Source organism: Peromyscus maniculatus, chromosome 9 (assembly GCF_049852395.1).
Source record: "Peromyscus maniculatus bairdii isolate BWxNUB_F1_BW_parent chromosome 9, HU_Pman_BW_mat_3.1, whole genome shotgun sequence".
Lineage (NCBI taxonomy): Eukaryota > Metazoa > Chordata > Mammalia > Rodentia > Cricetidae > Peromyscus > Peromyscus maniculatus.
Window position 1 is genome coordinate 20,953,995 of NC_134860.1, and position 23,317 is coordinate 20,977,311.

The 23,317-nt window shown below is 44.5% G+C and overlaps 1 protein-coding gene across 3 annotated transcripts in view; it reads left to right on the forward strand.

Moving 5' to 3' along the window:
- Positions 1–23,317, forward strand: part of Ube2e2 (ubiquitin conjugating enzyme E2 E2) — a 309,277-nt gene that overhangs the window by 259,730 nt on the left and 26,230 nt on the right. For all 3 annotated transcript variants that reach the window (XM_006975115.4, XM_076544451.1, XM_076544450.1), the window contains one exon: positions 4,543–4,690. In XM_006975115.4, coding sequence (XP_006975177.1) covers positions 4,543–4,690 — 148 coding nt within the window. The remainder of the gene's footprint in view (positions 1–4,542; positions 4,691–23,317) is intronic.

Consider the following 23,317-nt stretch of genomic DNA (forward strand, 5'->3'; position numbering starts at 1 on the left):
GTATTCCAGTTTCTTACTCTGTAAAATGAGAGTAATAATGAGATTTTGGTGACTGAAAATTAAATTGAATAATAAATGCAAGTAGCTTGGAACCATAAACATTTCACAGTTTTGACTGTTTTTCATTTGTACTGTTTTTGGTTACAGCTCTTCATGATGAACACACACTTTTAAACTTCATGCCGTAAATATAAGACAGTACCACTCTGCTCCTCACAGACACAGAAACACTCAGTTCTTAAAGCTGTCTACCTCTCCCCCCCCAAAAAAAAAGTGCCTTTTGAGCTGGATGCAGGGGCTCACGCCTTTAATCCTAACATTCCAGAGGCAGAGCCATGTGGATTTCTTTGAGTTCCAGGCCAGCCTGGTTTTCATGGCAAGTTCCAGGCCAGCCAGAGCTACAAAATGAGAGCCTGTCTCAAGCCCCTCCTCCACAAAATAGTGTCTTTGGTATGTTATGTAAGCATTCACCAAGAGTGCAGGCATCAGGCCGATTCTGTAATTGCCATAAATTTGCCATATTGTTAGCACATCAGTCATTGTTTTATTTTAAATTATCTTAAAATATATTTTACTTTTATACTGCTGTGGGCTATATAAAAGATGAATCATCACTTCTAGCCAGTTTTTACAAATATTTTGTGTTATGCTTTATATGATTGGATTGTTAATCTCAGGATAAATAACTGCCACCCAATGTGTCTACAAACATAAAACTTAGTAATTTTTTCCTGAAAGGTGAAGGGATCCCGTATATTCCTTCCAATTTACATTAATCTGTAAATGTGCTGTGTCTTACGGAGTGGCCTGGGTGGTGTGAGACCTGTGAAAATGTAAACAAATAGAAAACAGGGCAACTCCTTCTATTTTTGTTTCTGCCGTTGTTTTAACAGCAGATGATATATGTCAGTCATTTATTATATCTGGCATAGAGTCATTTTCTCAGATATTAGGTTTCCTAATGATTATTATGTATTTGACACTTTGCACTTAAAAAGCAAAAAGAAATCAGCTTGCCTATGAGTTGTAGGTTTATTGGACATCTGCTTCGCTGTCTTCTGCACAGTACTGGTTATAACATAAGCGTCATTGTCGTAACACAGCCCATGGATTGGTGTCAGTTGTGCTCAGGAGTAACCGTTGCAGTGTCTGGTGTGGGGCCGCTGCTGCCGGTGGAAAGAGAGATGTTCTGTGTCCTTTGATGCGCAGTGTGCATGTCTCTGCAAATTAGTGCTGGGCCTGTGTAAGCACTTCTTTGAGCACCTGCTTGGCCTGGGCACGGGGTCATTTCCACCCATGGTTTGTCACTTGACAATTACTTAACCTACACACAATTATGTTATTGGGAAACTTATCCCAATCCACAAAAACTCATTTGTGGAAAACACTTATCCCAGATTTCCTAAACTTCTTGGCTGGGCAGCAGTGGCATATGCCTTTAATCCCAGCACTCGGGAGGCAGAGCCAAGCGGATCTCTGTGAGTTCAAGGCCAGCCTGGTCTATAGAGCAAGATCCAGGACAGGCACCAAAACTACATGGAGAAACCCTGTCTCAAAAAAAAAAAAAAAAGAAAGAAAGAAAGAAAGAAAAAGAAAAAGAAAAAAAAGACCCAGGAATTAGGGGACTGCATAAATGTCTGTTTCTGCAATGTATGATGCTTCTGAAAGATACAGCCATAATAGGAAGCTGGACAAGAATGCATGTGGTCTCTCAGTATTATTTCTTACAGCAGAGTTTACAAGCATCCCAGAATTAAAGTGTTGGGGGACGGCAGAATCACCAAGGCTGCGCTGCAGAGATCAGCCTCAGTATCCGTAACTTTGATACTTGCCTCACTGAGGTGTTTTGAGAACTAACTCAGAGTAATTAATTAATACTTGATAGGGTGTTTTCATGTCACACATGCATAATCCACTCCATTTACAGTGGATTGTAAAAAAAAAAAAAACAGTCTGTTCATTGGGGATGAACAGTCTGACTTCTCCGAGGACATTTTAATGGGTGTTTTGTATTGATTAACTTCTGTTCATCTCTTCATTCTTTTATGCTGCTTATCCCCTGTTCTAGTTTTCTAGGTCAGACACTTGGCTCATTTGTTAGTGAGTTTCTCACTTTGTAATATATGCATTTAAAATGTGTATATTTTATGGACCTGTCTGTTTGACTGCTGTTGTGTCTAAAGACACAGATTTTTATAATGGCAGCCCAACCTCTGTGTTGTCATTTAGCTGAACCTTTTGGGGTTGGGTTTGGTTTAGTCTGGTTTTAATCAAAGAATTATTTGCATCTGGTCTTGGTGGTGCATCTCATAATCACTGCATATGTGAGCATGTGAACCAATAGTTTGGGGCCAGGCTGGGCTACATAGCTATATTCTATCTAAAAAACAGAAACAAGAAAAGGGAATTATTTGCAAATGTGTTTTTCAATTTCCAAACATGACTCGGAGGCAGAGGGGCCTCTTTCCTGTGTCGATTCTGATCTTGTCTTATGGTTTTAGTATCTTTCTTTGAGAGACCATAGGTTTGCTCTCTGCCTCAGCATACAGCCAGTGTTCACAGGTGTTTCATTCATGATTGACAGGAATCAATATTCTGTAATTGTCAAATGTAGTGTTTATAATTGTTCAGTCCCTTGATTTTATTTGGGGTTTAAATTTTCAGGATTCTTCCCAATATTTGGTCTGGTTGACTTGACAGTTATGTAGTGAAACATCCCTCCTTGTTCATAAATATGTCATTTTCTCATTGATCTGCCAGTTTTTACTGTATAATTTTTAGCTGTTTAGCTACAGCCAATTCAGAATTGTTTTCCTGATACATTCTGTCATAATGCAGGGTTCCCCGCTTGGCACACACTTACTCCAAAAGTCAGGAAGTCATGTCAGCTCTTCTCTGGTAGGTTTCTGTGTGATGAATCTGTTGATAGTGAGAATCCATGCTTCTCCCCAGTCTAGGACCCAGGCTTTCACTGTCAGCTCCCTTGCTGTCTCCTCCAAGGCATCCACTTCCTGAAAGATGAGCCACTGAGTGTCCTGTTTGAGGTACAGGCTCTGGTTTCAACCCCCTGGCCACATACAGGCCTAAGAGCTCATCTGCCTTCTCCATGAAGATTGTCAAAGTGAAAGCTTTCATTTTATTAAGACAGCCTGCAACCCGTCAGCCGCTTCCTTGTACACAAACCTGCCACAGCACACACACTGCCTGCTTGTTCCTGGCTGTAGGTTTGGGTTTTCAGTTGTGGCCTCCAGGAATTTTCCTGGCTGATTCAGCTGTGCGTTTTGAAGAAGGTTGGTTCTGCTGTCTTCAGGGTTTCTGGATGTTTGAGATCTGTGTTAGGGAGAGAGATTGAGTGTAGTCTGACATGATTCTGTCATAGTCTAGTCTGGATCCTGATCCAGCCTGAGAATGGGCATATGGTGTTTAACAACCTTTGACACGTTGACTCTGCCCTGCTGGAATGTGGCATCATACAAATTACATCAAGTCCTGGTGTTTGAATGGATGCTGGATGCCTGATTGAGTGGCAGACCCACAGAGGCCTCTTTGTCATGTGTGTTTTTTCCTGCTTCTGAACAATGATTAAATTCAGGGTATCAGATTGGTCCTTAGAACACTAAGATTTATTTATAAATTTGAGAACATTTATAAATTTGTTGTCATAATAAGTAGTCTTTAAATCTTACTATTGCTTAGCCAAAACTGAGCTGGGCTCAGTTCAATATTAAGGGTTTTATTAAGATTTTTATTTTACTTTATATATATGTAAATGTTGTATATACATACATATATGTGTACCGTGTGTGTGTGTGCCTGGTGCCCTTGGAGACCGAAAGAGAGCATTGTGTCCCCAGAACCAGAGTTGCTAGCAGATGTAAGCCACCATACCAGTCAGTGCTGGGAACCAAACCCGGGGCCTCTACAAGAACAGAGGTGCTCTTAACCACTGAGTCACATTCCTCTCTAGAATAGTTTTATGTCATAACTTTCCAAATTATATTTAAGACAAGTAAAATGGTGATTTTACTATCATAGGAAAAGACTGTACTAATAGTATACTCAAATGTAAAAATTAATAAGGAATAGGTTTGTAAATTATAATAAATACAGTTTTAACATAAAATTGTATAAAAGAGGCATGTGATATATTTACATACCCTCAATCATGTTTTCAAACTGTATTAAAGAACATTTATCTTCATTGTATTATTCTCGAGCTTTCTGGTTTTTGGATCTACTAAATGTAAAAAGTAAAGCAACTAGAAACCACCAAAAGTTTTTTGAAACATTTCAGAAGTCAGAGCCCATTTCCTGCTCATAAACATCCTGTGGTCACATCAAGCTTAAACTCCTCAGCCATACTCAGAAGCAGTATTCTGATTCTACTGGGAGTATTGGTTTTCTGTTGTAAATTGTCTTTATTTTTAATCTATTGATTATTTTCATGTACCTAATTTAAAAACAAGAATGCTTTAAGCAGTGGCCTGGATTTTGTCTAATAACAGACATCTCCTCTTACAGTGGCTTTGTGTTTTCTCTCAGGTCACCTTCCGAACGAGAATCTATCACTGTAATATCAACAGCCAAGGGGTGATCTGTCTGGACATCCTCAAGGACAACTGGAGTCCAGCCCTGACCATCTCTAAAGTCCTCCTGTCCATCTGCTCACTCCTCACAGACTGCAACCCTGGTGAGTAGCCCTGGATCTGGTACCAGATTGAGAAGGGCACGGTGCCCTTGAACCTGTTGCTACAGCTAGTGCTTCCTACCTGGCTGCTCATTACTGTTGATTTTAACTTTCCATACTGTATAGCTGTGTTCTTTTTTAATTGATCCTTTTCATTTACCTTTTTTAAACTTATTATTTACTGTGGGAGCCCACAGAGGTTTCCTAGTGAGATCTGAGCTTGCTTTACCCAGCAGGGCTGCATAAGGGGATGGATTGACCATGTGCGTGGTGTTTGGAAGGGTCTGCACTTGGATGTGCAGTATGCTTTGATCTAGCAAGGGGAGGGCCCTTGCCCTGCCCCTTGGCATTTCCATAAAAAGCCCTTTTGGAGACAGAAGGGGCCAGTGGATTTTGATCCAGGTCCTCTCAAAGTTATCCTGTGTTTCTGTCTGTCTCATCTCCTCTATCTTTCTACCTATTAATTCCTTATGCCTCTCTCCTCCTCATAGGAACCCTGTGAAAGGTGGGGGCAGGCCCCCCATAATTTACCAAAAAAATTTTAAACAAAATATAAAAATTAATGAAAAATCATTTTAAATGAGAAAAGTCTATTTTAAAATGCATTAAATTCTTCTACCAAATAACAATAAAAATTAAAATTGAATAGCTTAATCTTTAATTAGATGCCTACTAGACCTGTTAATTTGAGAGATGTGGGCTATTAAAATCTTATGACAGACAAGGCAGCACCACACAGATGTGACCTCCAACGTGACAGCAGCCATGCGTCCTGATAAGCTGTTAGCAAAAAGCTGATGGGTCTGAATCAGGAAACAGGGCTTGCCAGGAAGCTAACGTGGCTGTGGACACACCATGGTGTCCCACGGCTGTGCTGTGCACTCAGGTTCTCAGCTCTGTTTCTTCCTCTGAGTATGGCCATGTGCTTTTGATAACCTTCTTTTAGCTACAGGGCAAACCACCTATATGGACTGTGTTCATATACGGGTTTACTCTGGAAAATACAGGAACCCAGAGTAGTTTGTTCATGTTCTCCATGGAACTTGGTTTTGTTTTTTTTTTTTTTTCTCGGTATTTTATTCATTGCCATGAAATCCTGCCTCCTGAGTAAGGCCATTGTGAAATGTTTTCAGTTAGTTCACCAGGTAGATAGTAAAGTCCTATCAGGTGACACCAAGAGAGAGTTGACTGTTACTGCAGACCCGCCCGCTCCGGACAGTGTCTTTCTGTCTGTCACATGTACAGCTTCACTTAGAGGTGATGTTGCAAGGAGGCTTTCTTTGTTGTTGCTTTTGTTTTGATGATTTGTGACCTGTTACCCCAAATCAGCTGTGAGCACCCACTTTCAGAACAGGTCCCCTGAACTCATGCGCCCCTGTCTAAAGAGAAGGCTGTCAGTAAGTCCTGCAGCGAGAGGGAGGTTGGAACTTTTGGTTAATTAGTTGGGTTTTATTTGTTTGTTTATTTGGTGGGTGTTGCTGTGTCTCAAAAAATTACAGACCCATTGTCTATAAAGGTAAACCTCACCTCTGACCAAAACAAAATCTCACATATTCTGAGCCAGGGATGCTGGCCTGAGCCAGGGATGCTGACCTGAGCCAGGGATGCTGACCTGAGCCAGGGATGCATCTATAATCTCAGCACCCACTTGGGAGGCTGAAGCAGAATGATTGAGAGTTTAAGGGCAGCCTGAGCTACACACTGAGACCCTGTCTGACCTGCCTTATTCCCATAAAAGAAGTAACACTTTTTTTAAAATACTGCTGTTCAGTCAGAATATCAGGCCAGAAAAAAATAACAGCTTTAAACTCACTATGTGGCCAAGAGTAACCTTGAACTCCTGATCCTTCTCCTTGTCTTCCCAAGTGCTGGGATTACAAGGGTGCACCATCACCCTGGCCCTGATTCTTAAAGAAAGATGTCACCAAGGCATGGTAACTCATCCCTGTAACTTCAGCATTTAGGAGGTGGAAGCAGAAAGATCACCTCAGGCATGAGCAGGCTATCTCAATGATGCTCATAGCAAGTTGTCTACCTTAAACACAGCACAACCCCCAGTCTTTAGTGGACTTTTTCACTGTTATCTGGTTATTTTCAACCTCTGTAGGATTTTTTTTCTCCTTAAATGTAAGTTGAACTTAAGTCTCACTGATCTTTGAATTATCAAGAGATAAGCTTGATACAATATGAATAAATAAGATCATCTTGTGTGAATCAATGATGTGTATTTAATGAACTCAAAAGATGATTACCTATGTAATGATTCACTATGTACTGATCTCTTCATCATTTCATCCTATAGTTGTCTATTTCAAGCATGTTTGACCCATTGAAAAGAATGCCCCCAGGGGTGGTGAGGTACACCTGTAATCTCAGCAGGCTGAGGCATCAATATTGCAATTTCAAGGCCAGCCTCGGTTACATAGTGCCACCCTGTTTCAAAAAAAAAAAAAAAAACAGTGAGCCAGGCAGAGTTGGGTCTCTGAGTTTGAGGCCAGCTCTGGCCTGCAGAGCTGAGTTCCAGGACAGCCAGGGCTACACAGAGATACTCTGTCTCAAAAAACAAAAACAAAATTACATTATGTCTTGCTAGAGCAGTGCTCTGTGTCCTCCCTAGGCTGTTCTTGATAGAAAGTAGAAGTCAATTTTAAGCCAGCTCCTGAGCTAGCTGGCCTGAGTTTAATCCCCAGAATCCACATGGTAGAGAGAGAAGACTACCCAAAGTTGTCCTTTATGTGGTTTAGTTCTGCTCAGCGAGCAGGAAAGAGAATCGCCACTCTTCATGGAATTCTGTGACTTTCAAACCCTGCTCTCAAGTGGTTATTCTGCACATACAGATTAGAAGTTCTGAGCCATGTGTAAAGGCATATGCTTGTAATCTCAGCACTGGGCAGGCTGGGAGAAGATTGTGAATCCTGGACAGCCGAGTCACATAGTGAGGCCCCGTCTCACATTTTTAAGTTTATTTATTTTAGTGTGTTTGTTTAATAAAAGTCATGTGCATGTGTGCAATACTATTTAGATTCAGTGGATTATTTTTACAAGGACATGAAGTTGGGAAGGGATGTGGAAGGGGACCATGGGAGGGTTAGAGGATCATACTTGTATGTATTATATACAAGTATGAAATTCTCAAAGAATAAATAGAAGTATTATATTCTTAAGTGGTAATTTTATAAGAAATCTTTTTCTTTAAATATTATTTTAAATGTGCTTATGTTGAGGTATTCATACCTATAAATAATGAGTATTTTGCCACATACTTAATCAGGTAGACCAGGAGGAAAAAAAGGAGATAAGGTCCCCTGTAGTCAGTAACTAGAAATACCCGCAGCCTGTTTACCTGAAAAGTGGGGGATACACTTGTGTGTGGAGTGCAGTTAGCCTTTCTCGGCCTGCTGCTGTTGCTCCTGGGTTTTGAGATAACATCTCCCCACATAGCCCAGGCTCCAGAGGATGACAGGTGTGCACTACCAGGCCCCACACAGTGCTATGACTCACTCAGGTGTTAAGGGTTTATTTCTTTAAGCATATATCTGGTATGATATCATTTTTTTTAATTCTAAAACCTTTCTGACTCTTAGGGAGGAGGTGGAAATTTGAACAAAAAGCATTTGGCGTTAGAAAACTGTCCGAAATTTTTAATGGCACTAATAAGATCATGCATGTGAGTTTTGTTTTGTTTTGTTTTGTTTTTGTTTTTTAAATCTAGGCCTTGGACTGAAATGTTTGCAAATAACTTTTTGATAACTGAAATTTATTTTTGGATAGTCTAGAAAAGTTGGAAGCAGGGTTAAGGGTATAAAAGAGACCAAGATCCACCACTGTAATAATTGATTCTGAATGAGAAATATGTGATAGTTCTTAATATTATTCTTCTACTTTGAATATGTTTGAAATTTCTCTAATCTGTAAACTGTGGAGACTGGCTGTCCTATTCTGCAGAGATTGTCTGGGCTCGCCCTGGCCCTCTGTGCTTCCTTCCTCATCCCTTTTAAGTCCCCTGGAAGTCTTATCTGCCCCTCTGCAGCAGCAAAACAGCTCAGGCCACATCGCCCATCACCTTTCCATTAAAAACTGAATATCGGGGCCGGGCGGTGGTGATACACGCCTTTAATCCCAGCACTCGGGAGGCAGAGGCAGGCGGATCTCTGTGAGTTCGAGGTCAGCCTGGTCTACAGCGTGAGATCCAGGACAGGCACCAAAACTACACAGAGAAACCCTGTCTCGATAAACCAAAAAAAAAAAAAAACAAAAAAAAACAAAATTGAATAACGGGGTTGGAGAGATGGCTCCACAGTTAAGAAGAGCACTTGCTGTTCTTGCAGACGATCTGGGTTGTGTTCCCAGCACCCACGTGGCCATGTGTAACCTTTTGTGACTCCAATGCAGGGGATACAGTGCTTGCTGTCTTTTGGTTTCCCAGGCACCAAGCACGTACATGGTGTGCATACATACATGTGGACAAACACACACATAAAGCAAAAATGAATCTGAAGTAAAATGAACGTCAGCTGCCCCAGTCTTAGATCTCCCCAGGCCTCCATCAGAATACCAGCTGAGAAGGGCGACTCGTTACCACGCCCTCGTGACAGGTAGGCTGGGCCCCTGTCACTAAGAAAAGCTACATTTTCTCAAGCGGGCTGAGCAAATGGCAGTCAGTTGCTCCCAGAGCTCTTCTCCTGCGGTCCTCCCATTCTTCTCCACCACAGCTCACTGTTTCAGGCCACTAAGGACGGTGCTCTAAACCAGCCGTCTCTCTCTCTCTGTGGCTGTCTCCAAGGCCTTAGCTGGTTGCCGGTCTTTGCCTGACTCTGATTACATAGTTAAGTTTACTACGAAGTATTGAGATTTTATACTTGATAATGGCTTCTGGTGGGTTGGGGCCTATAAAGCGGGATTAAGTATTTCAACTGGTCTAGATCTGCATGGATGACAGCGTTTGTGAGCTGCTTAGGGACTGAGGTGTCTGGGCTCTTTAGCAGAATCCCACGTTTTCCAGCTTCAGAGCTGTGCTTCCTCATCCCTGTCCTGCCTCACCTAAAAACTAAACAGGAACAATTCTGTTACCTAAATGAAAACCTGTAAAAATATAATCAACTAGTTATTACGTAGACTTTCCTAGCAGGCATGCAAAATACATTTGCCTTTTCTAGACAGCCACTGCAGCTGATTCTGCAGACACTGGCTTTCTTCTGAGGACTCCAACTTTGTTTAAAATAAGAAACAAGAAGCCTGGGAAGATGGCTTAGCTGATACAAATAAAATAAAATACTTCGCCCACACCTGAGTTCAGATTCCAAGAACCCACATTTAAAAGCGTGGTGTGGTGGAACACCCTTAAACTCTCTTGCTGGAGGAGGGTGATGTAGAAACAGACAGGTCCCTGAGGCTCCTTGGCCAGCTAGCCTAGCTGAATCAGTGAGCTTCAGGGTCACTGGGAGACTGTCTCAAAATAATAAGGTGGAGGCTATCAAGAAAAGATAAGCCTCCACGTAATTCAAGCACACACATGCATGCACATAAACAATACAATACACCCACACCAAAACCAATGAGAGACAGGAAAAGTGCCTAGCACAACATGGAGCTGCCTTGGCACCACTGATGTGTGAAGAACTGCTTTCTTCTGGAGTACCACAGGCTGAATTCAAGTCCTATTCTGTACAATCAAGTGTGATGCGGACAAATGTAAGGTGTTACCAAGGGAAGGGCTGAAATAGGTTGTAATGAGCCTGAATGTGATGTTACAGATGCTGAGCAAGGTTTAAGTTTTTCATACTTTTGTAATTATAAAAATCTTAAGAATGAGGGTCAGGAGTATGGTCTTTCACAGCTGGATTCACTCTCTAGCTCAGTTTTTCATTTGGAGAAAAAGCTGTTTGTAAAGTGTCAGGTTCCCTGTTTGTGGGCAGCCTCGTTGGCTACCTTCTCTCTCTCTTCACAATGAAGAGACGTGGAGCCCGACGGTGATTAGAACAGCTGGACTCCCAGTTTTGACACACTGGTAAAGAATCATTTAAGAAGCAGTATGTGAATTTGTTTAAAGTCCCAGTGTATCCTTTGCATAATAGATGTATTCCCAGGAAAAATTATGAATTAAAACATATTAGTCCATCATGATAACACAAACTTGTAATCTTAGAACTTGGGTGGTAGAGGCAGGAGGCTCTGAAGTTCAAAGTTGTCCTGAGCTTTATAGCAAGTTCAAAGCCAGCCTAGGCAACCAAGGACCTTCTATCAAAACACCATCAAAAAAATCAGTAATATTAGATGCATTTCAAAGCCTTTTTGCCTGAGAGTGTCCTACGGAGAAACCTCCTGCCAAGTTAACACTTTGAAAGTTGAGTTTATCTTTTCTTGAACGTACAGTGAATGGTTTCCCCTTGAGTGAGCTCTGCATTTCCTCTGAATGTGTTGCCCCAAGTAAATTGTATTGTTTGTGGGGCTCGGGTACCTAGAACGGCCTGTCCAGCTGTGCTGTGGGCAGGTTCGGGGCACACCTTTATGGGGGGCACTATTCAGTCCAGTACACCACCCTCATTCTGTTCAGAGCATTGTCACAGTGGCTGGTGTGGGGTCTGGGGCTTTTGTCTTATGTGGTCCTGAGGTCAGCTGGCTCTCTTGCTCACACTGGCTCCTGTGAAGGGAGCACATTCATACACAGTAGAAGGCAGATGCATCAGAGAAGTTAGGAAAGAAAGCTAGTTTTCACAGCTTATCTAGCCTTAGAGGCCAGCAATATCTTTCATAAGAAAACTCTACAGCTGGAGAGATGGCTCGGCAGTTAAGAGTATCTGCTGCTCTTGCAGAGGATCTACATAGTAGCTCACAACCATCCGAACTCTAGTTCCAGTGGATCTAAAAGCACACATGAAATGTATATACATGCATATAGGCAAAACATTCATACACATAAAGTAAAATAAGTAAATATGAAAAGATGTAAAGAGGGAAGATAAATTCTAGAAGCAAGCACTCAGCCAACAGTGTGTGAAGAATGTGGCTTCTCACTAGAACAGAAGCAGATGGAGGGTCAGCCACCCTGTTCCCTCCAGAAGGGGCATGTTGACCTGAGGGAAGTACACATGCTGTTTCTCAGGATCTCTGGAAGACTGGGCAGCGTTACATCAGCATTCCGAAGAATGCTTCTGTGGCTGCTCGAATATGCCTGTCAGTCATGTGGGCAATGCAGACTTGTGGTTAACCATGCATGCGTTCAGAAAGTTAACAGCCTGTCTCTAACTTGATAAAAAGTTGCCAGGCATGCACAATGCAAGGCAACACTCACACACAAGGATACAAATAAGTAAGTCTTAAAATGTCTTCTTAAGTGACACGTCATTGAAGGTCAGTCCTTGTCTTCCACTTGAGCCTGCTGCTTTCGGGACTCAGGTTCAGCTGGATTCAGCGCTGTCGGTGACTTACATGGGTGGTCTCTTCATGGAGACGGGTCTCAGCTTCTGACCCTGGCCTTGGCCGTCTGTTTGGCTCTTCTCTCTGCACATTTTCCTGGCCTCTCAGTGAAAATCTACACACAGATTAGCTATTGTTACACACTTTTTATTGCTCTCCCTGTAGAGATACTCTAATTTTGTCAGTTTGGACGTTGTTTGCGTTAAAAGCTTTAGATCTGAACTTAGTATGAAAATTCTCCTGTTTACTTTTTAGAAGACTCTCTCCTAGAGTTTTCCTCCTCAGGAATCACCCTTATGTACTTTTAGTTTCTTTTATTATTTTATTCTGTTCATTGTATTTTAGTGCTAGGAATGGGATCTCGTGCCTCCACCATGCTGGCACCAGTGACTTGATACTGACTCTGGGTGGCCTGGATCCCCGAGGGCTGATTCATACACTCTCCCAAATCGAGGTCCTCTCTACTAGAACCAGCCTCTCCCCTGTTAAATGGGCTGTGTCAGCATCTCAGATGTTTTCTTCCCCCAACTTGTCTAAAGTTCGTTAGGGAATTGGACAAAAGTACCAGAGCTGTGATTTGGCCACTGCCAGTGGAGGACACTAACAACACAAGTGGAAACAGTGAGATGGACAGTGGGCATGCCTGCCACCCTCAACTTGGAGCGGGGCGGGGATTGCTGAAGCAGGAGGATTGCCAGTTTGCAGCCAGTGTAAGCTACATAATGAGCCTGTGTAGAAAAAAAAAAAATGAAAAAATTGCCAGGCGGTGGCACACACACCTTTAATTTCAGCACTCAGGAGGCAAAGGCAAGCAGATATCTATGAGTTTGAGGCCAGCCTGGTCTACAGACGCGAGATCCAGGATAGCCAGAGCTCTTACACAGAGAAACCCTGTCACAAGAAAGGGAGGGAGGGAGGAAGGGAGGGAGGGAGGGAGGGAGGGAGGGAGGGAGGGAGGGAGGGAGGGAGGAAGGAAGGAAGGAAGGAAGGAAGGAAGGAAGGAAGGAAGGAAGGAAGGAAGGAAGGAAGGAAGGAAGGAATTGGAAAAGTGGCACAAATCCTCAATATAAAAAAAGCCATTTGCTCACCCGGTCTGGGTCTGCTCAGAAGAGCGCATGAGGCAGCCCACTCAGACTGGCCTGCCTTGAGAATGTCGGGGGTCAGGAACATTTGCTTTGGATGTTAATGGATGCATTTTTCATTATTCTTTAAGTGAAAGTAATTAAAGATGGTGGTGATTTGAGACCTCAAATGGTTAATTCTCCCCGCTCTAAGGTTAAAGGAACAAATAATGGGAAAGAATTGTGTGTTTTAAGTCAGGGATTGTTTTCTTTATTAATGTATGTATGTTGGCATGCTACTTCGTTTTCTTACTGTTGGCTTTGTTTAACTCTATCAGATAACACATCCCTGTTTTGAAACATTCCATACATTCTGATATATAGAACTGCTTCTTTCCCATAGCCTTACCTATGCCTTTTTAAATAACTTCTGCATCTGCAGTAATTATTTTATTGAGCAAATGTGTTTCACTGTAGGTTATCTGACTCTTGCACAGCAAAGTGAAGTGTAAGAACAGATTAAAGGTTTGGCTGTGGTGGGCTTGAGAACCTATGTCATCAGGTCCCTGCCCTCCCTCAGTGTTTGGGTCCATTTCCAGCTGCGAGTGTCCAGCCTTGTCATCTACACGGCTCACGCTCTGATAACTATGCTTTTGTGTATTTGAGACAGACAGACACACAGACACACCTACCTACCTTCCTGCTTCTTGGGGTTGGAGAGTTGGCTCTGAAGTTAATAATGCTTGCTGCTTTTCCAGAGGACTCAGTTTCCCAAAACCCAGATTGGGTGGCTCACAACCACCTTTAAGTCCAGCTTTAGGAGATCTGATACTCTCTAAGGGTACATACACGTACATATATTCTCTCTCTCTCTCTCTTTCTCTCTCTCTCTTTCTCTCTCTCTCTCTCTCTCTTCTCTTTTTCACACACACACACACACACACACACACACTAAATGAATGAATGAATGAATGAATAATTTTTTTAAATCCTATGTTTGAAGTAAGTTTATGGACTAGACTCCGGGTGGTGCCCTTGGCCGCTCTTGGCTGCACGTGGCCATGGTCTGGACTGGCTGACATCTTCTCTCAGGAGTGATGCAGCTGCCAGGCTCTGAGCCGCAGTTTCATCCCAATGAAACTTACTGTCCTGTGTCCACATTCTGGCTGTGCAACAGACTTTGTGGACACACAAGCAGAAAGGTGTTAGGTGCTGTGCACAGGCTAGATTTGCCACATACTCCTGGATAAAATTCTTAGAAACAAGCCAGAGTGCAAGGCTGGGTAGCTCAGTGGTGGAGCCAGTGCTTAACCAGGTACACAGACCTGGCATTGATTACTAGCACCAAAACAATACACATTGAAAGTAAAACTAAAATCCTGGGCCTAGTGGCACACACCTGCAGGGAGAGGCAGGAAGATCAGGAGTTCACGGCCAGCCTCGGCTAGAGAAAGATGCATCTCCAAACAATGTAAAAAGAAAAGAAATAATATACACTACATTCAAATGATACTAAGTAGCTGGCTGTGGTCTTTGTGGTTGTCCTGTTTCCTTACCACTTGCCACTCCTGAGACTCTAAATCCTGTTCATTTATTTTGCAGTTTAATTTTGTCTCCCTTTAGTCCATGTCCTGTGGCCTCTTGCTGGGGGGGGTGGGGAGGTGAAATGGTGTCACTCTACAGGACTGGCTGTCTGAAACGTCTGTGCATGGCTAATAATACTGCAGCAGTTTCCACTTTATGTCAGTTTAAAATCTGATGAAACACCCTACAAGAAGACATGGACTCCTGGACAAGACCCAGAAAGACCCCAAGTCACAGCCCCTGAGCCTTGAGCCTCAGTTATTAAGCTGCAGAGCCTCTTCTTTACCTAAGTCCAGTTCCTATGTGGCCGTCACATTTCCGTCTCCCTCCACCTTTCAGAGTATCCTCCCACCTCAGGCCACATATCGCACCTGCCCAGCAGGAGGACTTGGGGCCGCTGGCCCCAGCCCCGGGTGGACGCTTCAGTGCCTGAAGGATTATTACTGCCTGTACTCTCCAGTTTCCTTAGTGGTGTCTGATGTCCTCGGGGTGCAGGTATGAGAACTGAAGGGAAGATGGCAATCTTCAGTCAGCCTTCAGGGCTGTGGCCACAGCAGCGTGGCTGGCTGGTTCTCACATTCTCACTGTGGCCTGCCCAGGACTGCCTTCTATCGATCTCCTTCCAGAATATTGATAGAAAAGGCAATTGAGGGAGTGAACCATGTCCTTGGCCCCAGGGAAGGTTTGGTATGCCAGATAGAGCGGTGCTTGCCCAAGCCTGGCGTGACCCTCTGCTGGTCCTGCCTGTGTTGTGACCTGCACCAGAAGCCAGGGAGCGCTCACTTTCTTCATCAGTAATGTAGCTCCGACAGTGTAACCAGTCTACAGCATGAACTCTGCCTCCACCCCAAGCCAATGGCCCTCACCGTGAGCCTGGTGTGTGCCTGTCCCTTCAAAGGAATCCCAGAGCTGCAGCCTCTGACTGAGCAGGACAGCAGTGCCTCTTGCAGGAGAGCTTCTGGTAGCTTCCAGAGCTCTGCCCTTCCCCTCCTCTCTGCCCTGCCCCGCCCCCAACCTCTGCCCTCCTGTCTCCTGGTCCTGGCTACTGCTCACTCATACCTGTTGCTCACTTTACTTTTCATTTCTTTTATCTTTTCATGCACCCAGAAAAATGTTTAAAAACAACTGAGGGAAAAACAAACTGTAGCTATTTGTTTAGTGTGTATGTGTGTGTGTTCATGTATGTGGCATGCCTGTGTGTGCAAGTGTACGTGCCAGAGGTTGACATTGGGTGTTTTTTGCTCTCCATCATATATGTAATATATATGGGTGTTGTCTACATGTATGTCTGTGTATGCCTGGTGCCCTTGGAAGTCAGAAAAAGTGTCAGATCCCCTGGGACTGGAGTTACAGAGGGTTGTGAGCTGATTTGTGGGTACTGGAAATTGAACTCTCTTCCTCTGGAGGAGCAGCCAGTGCTCCTAACAGCTGAGCCATCTCTCTGGCTCCTTACTTTTTGGCACAGGCTCGCTCTCTCACTGAATCTGGAGGTTACTGTTTCAGACTTGGTCAGCAAGCCCTGGAATCCACCTGTGCCCTGCCCCCACTACCCCAGCATGGGATTCTAGGTACCTGGTGTGGTAGCCAGCTTTTACGTGGCTGGAAGGGTTCGAACCCAGGTCCTTATGCTTGCACAGCTAGCACTTTACCACTGAGCCACCTCTCCAGCCCGTTAGTTTATGTCAGGGGCGCTTTAGTCATTCCTTCTCAACTGTGTGACAGCTGTATGTTAGACAGTACCTGTAGAAGCCATGGCTTTGGACTTGAGTGACAGGACACATTCTCCACACAGAGGTGTGTGCACTGGACAGTCACAACCTATTGTTATTCAAACACCATCTTCATCTGAATGACTTTTGTTTTTATTAGTTACCATGTATAGCAAGAATTATTTTTACATGTTTTATGGCTTGAAAAGAATGATTTAAACAATAAATAGTAGCTTTACTAGATACAATAACAAAATATTTCATTTTAAAATACAATTTACACCAAAGAAAAACCATCCAATGTAGTTCATACTCATTTTCACTTTCATTTTTATCAATTTTAGAAACAGATAAAATGGGTAGCCTCGTGTAAAGTAGCACAGAGAAATGGCTTGGCCTCGGTCTCTCCCTCTTTACAGTCTGTTGGAATTGTTTTTAATTATTTCTTATGCAAAATCACAGGCTTCATCATGCATACTTGTATAGTGTGTACTTTGTTCCTGTTCGCCACCCACCTGTCCCCTCTGTTACTCTCTCTTTACTTCATGCACCTGGCTCGTGGCTTTGTTCTGGTGTCCCCTCTGAAACTGTGTGGGACTGTGGAGACCTTTGCTGTCTAAGTCAGCACATGCTTTCTTCATGCGATGGTCCTCTCTCACCTAGTTAGAGAATGTAATAAACATGTGATGCTCTGCTTTGTAGACATGTAGACAGCAGGGCCGTGTACCCGACATCACCACCTCTGTGGTGCTCTGAGTCTCCTGAGCACAAGTAGGGGGGTCCAATGCGTGGTGTGAGATGCTTTCATTGTCTGGCTCTAAGCTGGTGCCCTGATCTCCTTTGCATTCATACCTGACTTTTCTAAAACTCCCCATCGCGACATGCCCTTGTATATGTCCCTTTGGTTGTATTGCCCCAGCTATCATCAGTGTCATACGGATTGTGAGCACAATACAAGGTTAAAGCTTACTGTGTTCAAAGGAATGAAGTCCGAGAAGCCAGCCCACCCTGAGTTTGGAAGTTGTCAGGAATATTGGAGTCCTGACCCGCCTCTCACTAACTGGCTGCTGACCTTAGATAAGCAGATGCCCTCATTTATGGGTTGAGTCTGTATTTCTGACCCTGCCTAGCAGTATCATGAGATGAAAACAAATGGTGTATATAGACCTCTATAAATACTTTGAAAGCTCTGAGTATCATTGTATAAAATTTATTCAACAGAAGCCCATCTTAGCTGTGGGAGATGAGATGGCCAGACCTCTGAGATGCCTTAAAAGCAACTTTGTTGCCTGTGTAATGTCTCCAAACAGCTTTGTCCTAGATTTATGAGTCTGCAGTTCTCATGTGCGATGGATTTTATCATCTATAAGGAAAATGAATAGAAAGAATGAATTATAAGTCAAATTTGATGATTGCATTTTGGTTTTGACTCCTAAGCCTGTGTTCTGGGTCATTTAAATATTTAAGATAATCCTATCAACTAACAATTAATTATAAATGTACTTCTCTATTCCCACCACCCACAATAAGCAAACTGTCCCCTCATGCAACTCCCTCTGACTATACAGAACATTCTAGAAAACACCTTATTTCAACGCCAGCCACCCCATTTCACTCCATATGCTACCCCACTGTAGCGTTGCCCTTGGCTCATATAAAATATGTGTCATGGGTCTAAAAGACAAAATATGTCAGACTAAATAGCAGGGACATAGTTCTGGGTGGAGTGCTTACCTAGCAAGAACAAGGCCCTGGTTTCAATCCCTAGTAACCGACCCCCCAAAAGAAAATCTCTTTTACACTGGAGAACAAATTTCCTGAGGTCAGTGACTATGTATGAGACAGGAGTAAACCAGTTATCTACAGCGAGGTTTAGGTAAATGGAGCTAACTAAGACGGACAGACTTTATTATCCAGGTCGTTTGTGGTTTTAAACTGCCCCTGTGGACACACGGAAGCAACAGGAATCCAGTTTACATACCTGCTTTAAGGGCCTAGACCACCAGATAACCCAGCACTGAGAGGAGATGCATGCGTGGTGAGCCCTGCAGCTCCCTGGCTTGATGCCTGGGGCAGGTCCAGGCGACTGGGGCGGAGCCACTGGAGCGAACCTGGTGGTCTCCTCTGATCTAGCACACGGAAGCTTGGGAAAGCCCACAGCAGGAGAGGCACGAAGCTCCAGGAAGGGGTGGGGGGTGCGGCACGTACGTCCCCAGCTCTGTACCTGCAGAGCCCTCGGGTGCTTTCTGTCATAACAACACACAAAACTAGCTGTGCACTCCACAGAGCCACCCCACTTCAGAGCAGCTGTGGAGGGTCAGTGCACCTACCCAAGACTTGTTCAAACAGTGTTCGTTCCGCAAGGGAAGAAGCATGTTACGATACACAGCACTCCCTGAGTTTAGTCTCCAGGCCCCAGCTGGTGGAAGGAGAGATCTGATACCCGTACATTGTCCTCTGGCCCCCACATGGTGCTGTGGCATGTGCTTGCCCACATATACATGTACACACAGAAAAATAAATAAGTTTTAAGAAAACTGAAAGTCGCCTCGCTTAGTGTCCAGTAAAATATCATCAGCCACTTAAAAAGCAGGAAACCAAATTCAGAGTCAAAAGAAAACAAATAAAAGAGGAAAAGCCTAGCATTAGATTTCAATTGATTTAAAAAAAAAAAAAAAAAAACAAGCTTTGTAGAAACATTATTGTAGTTTCCACTTCGTATTTAAGTATGTGTTGTTCTTATCACAAAACATGAAGGCTTAAGGAGCTGACTGGCTGGTCTACTCAAGTAGACCCAAAATAGCAAACATCAGGCCACACAGACCCTCCTGTTGGCTGCCACAGAAGTGTGCTGGACATCGTACTCAGCTGTCGTGGCCTCCGTCAGGCTGTGTGAGTGTCTCTGTGTCTCTAGATGTCTCATTCTCGCTCCTGTCTCCTCCCGTACCTGCCGGTCACTGACCCCTGAACGTGGGCTGTCCCCCTCGTCATGAACAATTAGTGGTGTGTGTCATTGCTTCTTTCCTGAACAGTGTTCATTTTATACAGAATCAGAAAAAAGCACTTTCCAGCAGTCAGGAAACAGGGAGGCAGGGTAGCGAGTTCCAGACAGCCTGAGCTACTTAGGGAGACCTTGTCTCCAAACTAAAATAGAGTAGGTAATGCATTTTAGAAATAAGCCATGGCTGCAGTACAGTTGAAGTGTGGCAGCGGAGAGCCAGTCCCGGGGTGATGGCAGGAGGAAGGCCTGTCAGCCTCCACCTAGGCGGCTGGGAAGTGCGGCTGTCGTGTCTCTCCTGTATCTTCCTGGCAGACAGGCTGAGTTCTTCTCGAGGTTTTGAAGTTTGTTTAAATGTGTTCTGTTTGTCTTAGTACATCATCCCCGTGATCTCCCTACCTTTGTGGGAATCAGCTGAAAGGTAGGATAGGCACAAACTAACACCAGGAAGGACATCGTGAAGGGCTGCAGTAGTTTCTTCTTGCGTGTTGTCCAGCTCGCGGTTTTGAACAGTCGCAGGGTCCTGAGCTGTGCAGTTTTAGTAACGGAAAACATTGCCAGCCCTGTGCTGTCCTCTCGCTCCCTAAGAATGTGTTTACACTGTGCACACAGTGAAGTCTGATGTCACTTCTTAGTTATGCATCACAGGACCTCAGTGGGGTTCTCTCCAATCACCATTTCCAGCTTTTACTATCAATGAAAATAACCACTGTTTCCATGGGAAGAAACTTAGGCCAAGCCCTTAGGAGCCTAGGTTGATAGCAGCATGTGGGGGCTGTACTTACGTGGTCCCAGAGCCAAATCTATCAATGAGCAGCACTCAGGAGGATCCTGGTCACTCGGGGTCCCCAGTGACTGGAGAAGAGTCCAGTCAGTCATAAAGTGTTGCTCTTCAGGAGTCATGTGATGGCTATTCTTGGTTGTCAACTTGACAACATCTGAAATTAACTAAAACTCAAACATGGAGTTGCACACCTGTTAGGGATTTTTACTTAATTTGAAGTGGGAAGACCCACTTCTAATCCAGATCATTGAGGTGGGAAGACACGCCTCTAATCTCGGTCATGCCTTCGGCTGGCAGTTTATATAAGGACATGGAAGAAGGAGGCTTGCTCTCTTTGCCTGCCTGCTCTCACTAGCAAGCCATTCTTTCTCTGGCATTAGAACCGACTTCTTCAGGATTCCAGCATAGATTAAAGGCCAGCTGAGACGTCCAGCCTTGTGGGCTGAAAAACTACTGGATTCTTGAAACTCCGCCATTGGTGGAGAAGCTGAACCACAGCCTGTATTCATTCTAATAAATCCTGTTTCTTTATATATAGAAAGATTTATTCTGTAAGTTTTGTTACTCTAGAGAACTCTGACTAATACAAGTCACCAGCCAGGCTGGTAGATCAGTGTCAGAGTGCTCGCCAAGCATGTGCCGGCCTTGGATTCCATCTGCAACACTGCAAGGAGCAGCCATAATCATAATGATAATCTCCAACAAACAGTAACTTGAATGGATTTAACGCCATTGAACTCTGCCTTCCCTAAAGACTAGCCTGTTGAGTCACATGCTGGCCTAGCATAGAAAAGAAGTGGAACAAGCTGCCTCCACCTCCTGATGGAGTGAGAGTCAATGAGGGAGGCCGTGAGGGGGTGTGGGTGAGGGCGGGGCTGAGGATGAGTGACAGTGGGTGAGGGCGGGGCTGAGGGTGAGTGATAATGGAACTGAGGGGGTGCTGAGAGGGAGTGACAGTGGGTGAGGGCAGGGCTGAGGTGGGTGACAGTAGGTGAGGGTGGGTCTGAGGGTGAGTGACAGTGGGTGAGGGTGGGGCTGAGGGTGAGTGATAATGGAACTGAGGGGGTGCTGAGAGGGAGTGACAGTGGGTGAGGGCGGCTGAGGATCCTTCCTGCCTGTCTGCCTTGCTTATGCTCTTTTGCCTGCTCTGGCAAGGTGGTATTAGTGCACAGCCTCCCTGGTACCTTGGGCTTTCTTCAGTGCTTCTCATTAGTTGATGGCATGGTTCTTCTCAGCCACCCAGGGAAGTAGATAGAAATGTTACCCTCGCTTCATTTCCATGATAAAACACCCTGTCAAAAATCAACTTAGGGGAGATAGGGTTTATTTTAGCCAATCCCAGGTTTCAGTTCCTCCTTGCCAGGAAGCAGAGGCAGCAGGAACTCAGGCATCTGGTCACATCACATCCACAGTCCACAGCAGAGAGAATATTGCATACATGCTTACTAGTGTTCGGCTCACCTTCTCCATCTTTTATATGCAGTTCAGGACCCAACCCCAGGGAATGGTTCCACAGAGGGCTGGGTCTTCTCACATCAATTAATTTAAGACAGTTCTCTGCAGACATGCTCACAGGCCAACCTCATCTAGAAGGTCTCTCACTGAGACTCTTCCCAGGCATCACAAATGTCACCTAAGTTTGCGGGGAAGGGAAACACTTGCAGTTCAGTCGCCTGTCCTGGGAAGGGCTCAGAACTGCGGTGCACACCCAGATGTTTGCCAGAGCTTGAGCCCTTGACAGCTGCTCACAGATCCATCTGTGGTGTCTGTGTGTCAGGGATAGCCTCCATACAAGGCACCTCATTGATGCCAAGGCTCAGACACTTGGTTGTTGAATGAATAGTTACCAAATTGAATCATGTCAGGGCCAGGAGGATAGTCTAAAAAAAAGGAGGGGGGCCTGGCCTGGTGACATGTGTTTATCTCAGCACTTGGGAGGCAGAGGCAGGTGGGTCTCTGTGAGTTTGGGGCCAGCCTGGTCTACCTACATCTCAAGTTCCAAGGCAGCCAGGGATTTTACACAGAGAAACCCTGACTCAAAAAAAAAAAAAAAAATATATCTAGAACCCATTTCCATTTCCATCCCCACCTGATGGATTACTGTGGCTGCCTCTCCTTGGGGAGCCCTACCGGCTTTCTTCAGCATTCTGTGGAACACAGCCCTTCCAAGGGGACTGGCATCAAGCTTTGTTCAGGGACAAACAAGGTGGGGGACACAGGAGAGCAGCGGCTGAATTCTTCGGTAACCAGCTTCCCCTGTGACCGAACAGGCAAGCCTGAAGAGGAGAATCTGCACATCTCCCCAGCAAAGGTGCCTGATCTCAGACCCTCGTTCAGAGGACCTAGCAGAGCTCTGTACGGACGGAGCAGGGCTGCTCTGTGGGGACACTGGGAAGCACGGCTGAGATGAATCATCCGGAGTGAGCGTATCACACCTGCACACACCCCCATGTAAACACATGCTTACAGTGCCCCAAGGGTACGGTTTAATGGACTAAAATTGGCTACAGAAGGGTAGGGTGAAGTTATGTAGTTCTGAAAACCCTCAGGACCTTTTTTTAAAAACTTTCTTTTCATTTATTCTTTGTGTCTTGTACATCATGCATCTCAATCCCATTCATTTCCCCATCTCTTCATAATCAACCCCCAGGACCTTTTTCTACAGAACCCTGGAGTGACCTATAAATGCCCTTGGAGTTTACTCCTGGGGCCATGTGTAGAATCCCTGCCTCTGTTGACACCTGGTGACTGCAGAGTGCCATTGTCTTTCTCGGGGTGTCTCTGGCCATGGAGTCATAGAGTGCTTGCTCTTGGCATCAGAACACACTCTGTGATCTGTCTATGAAAGCAATGATTCTCCATCCAGCCCATCTTTTAACATCCACTTATATACTTGCTCCTCATAAGCACCGTTCTTGCGGGTTCCCAAATGTGAAATTTCAAACTTTTCTGTGCACTGTTATTCATCCAAAATTGCCCATCACAGTCATTAATTATGATGAGCGCAGAGCATCCCTTGGGCACTCGGTTCAGTAGATTTGTGTTTTCAGTGACAAAGGCTGGATGAAGCTTGGCTCA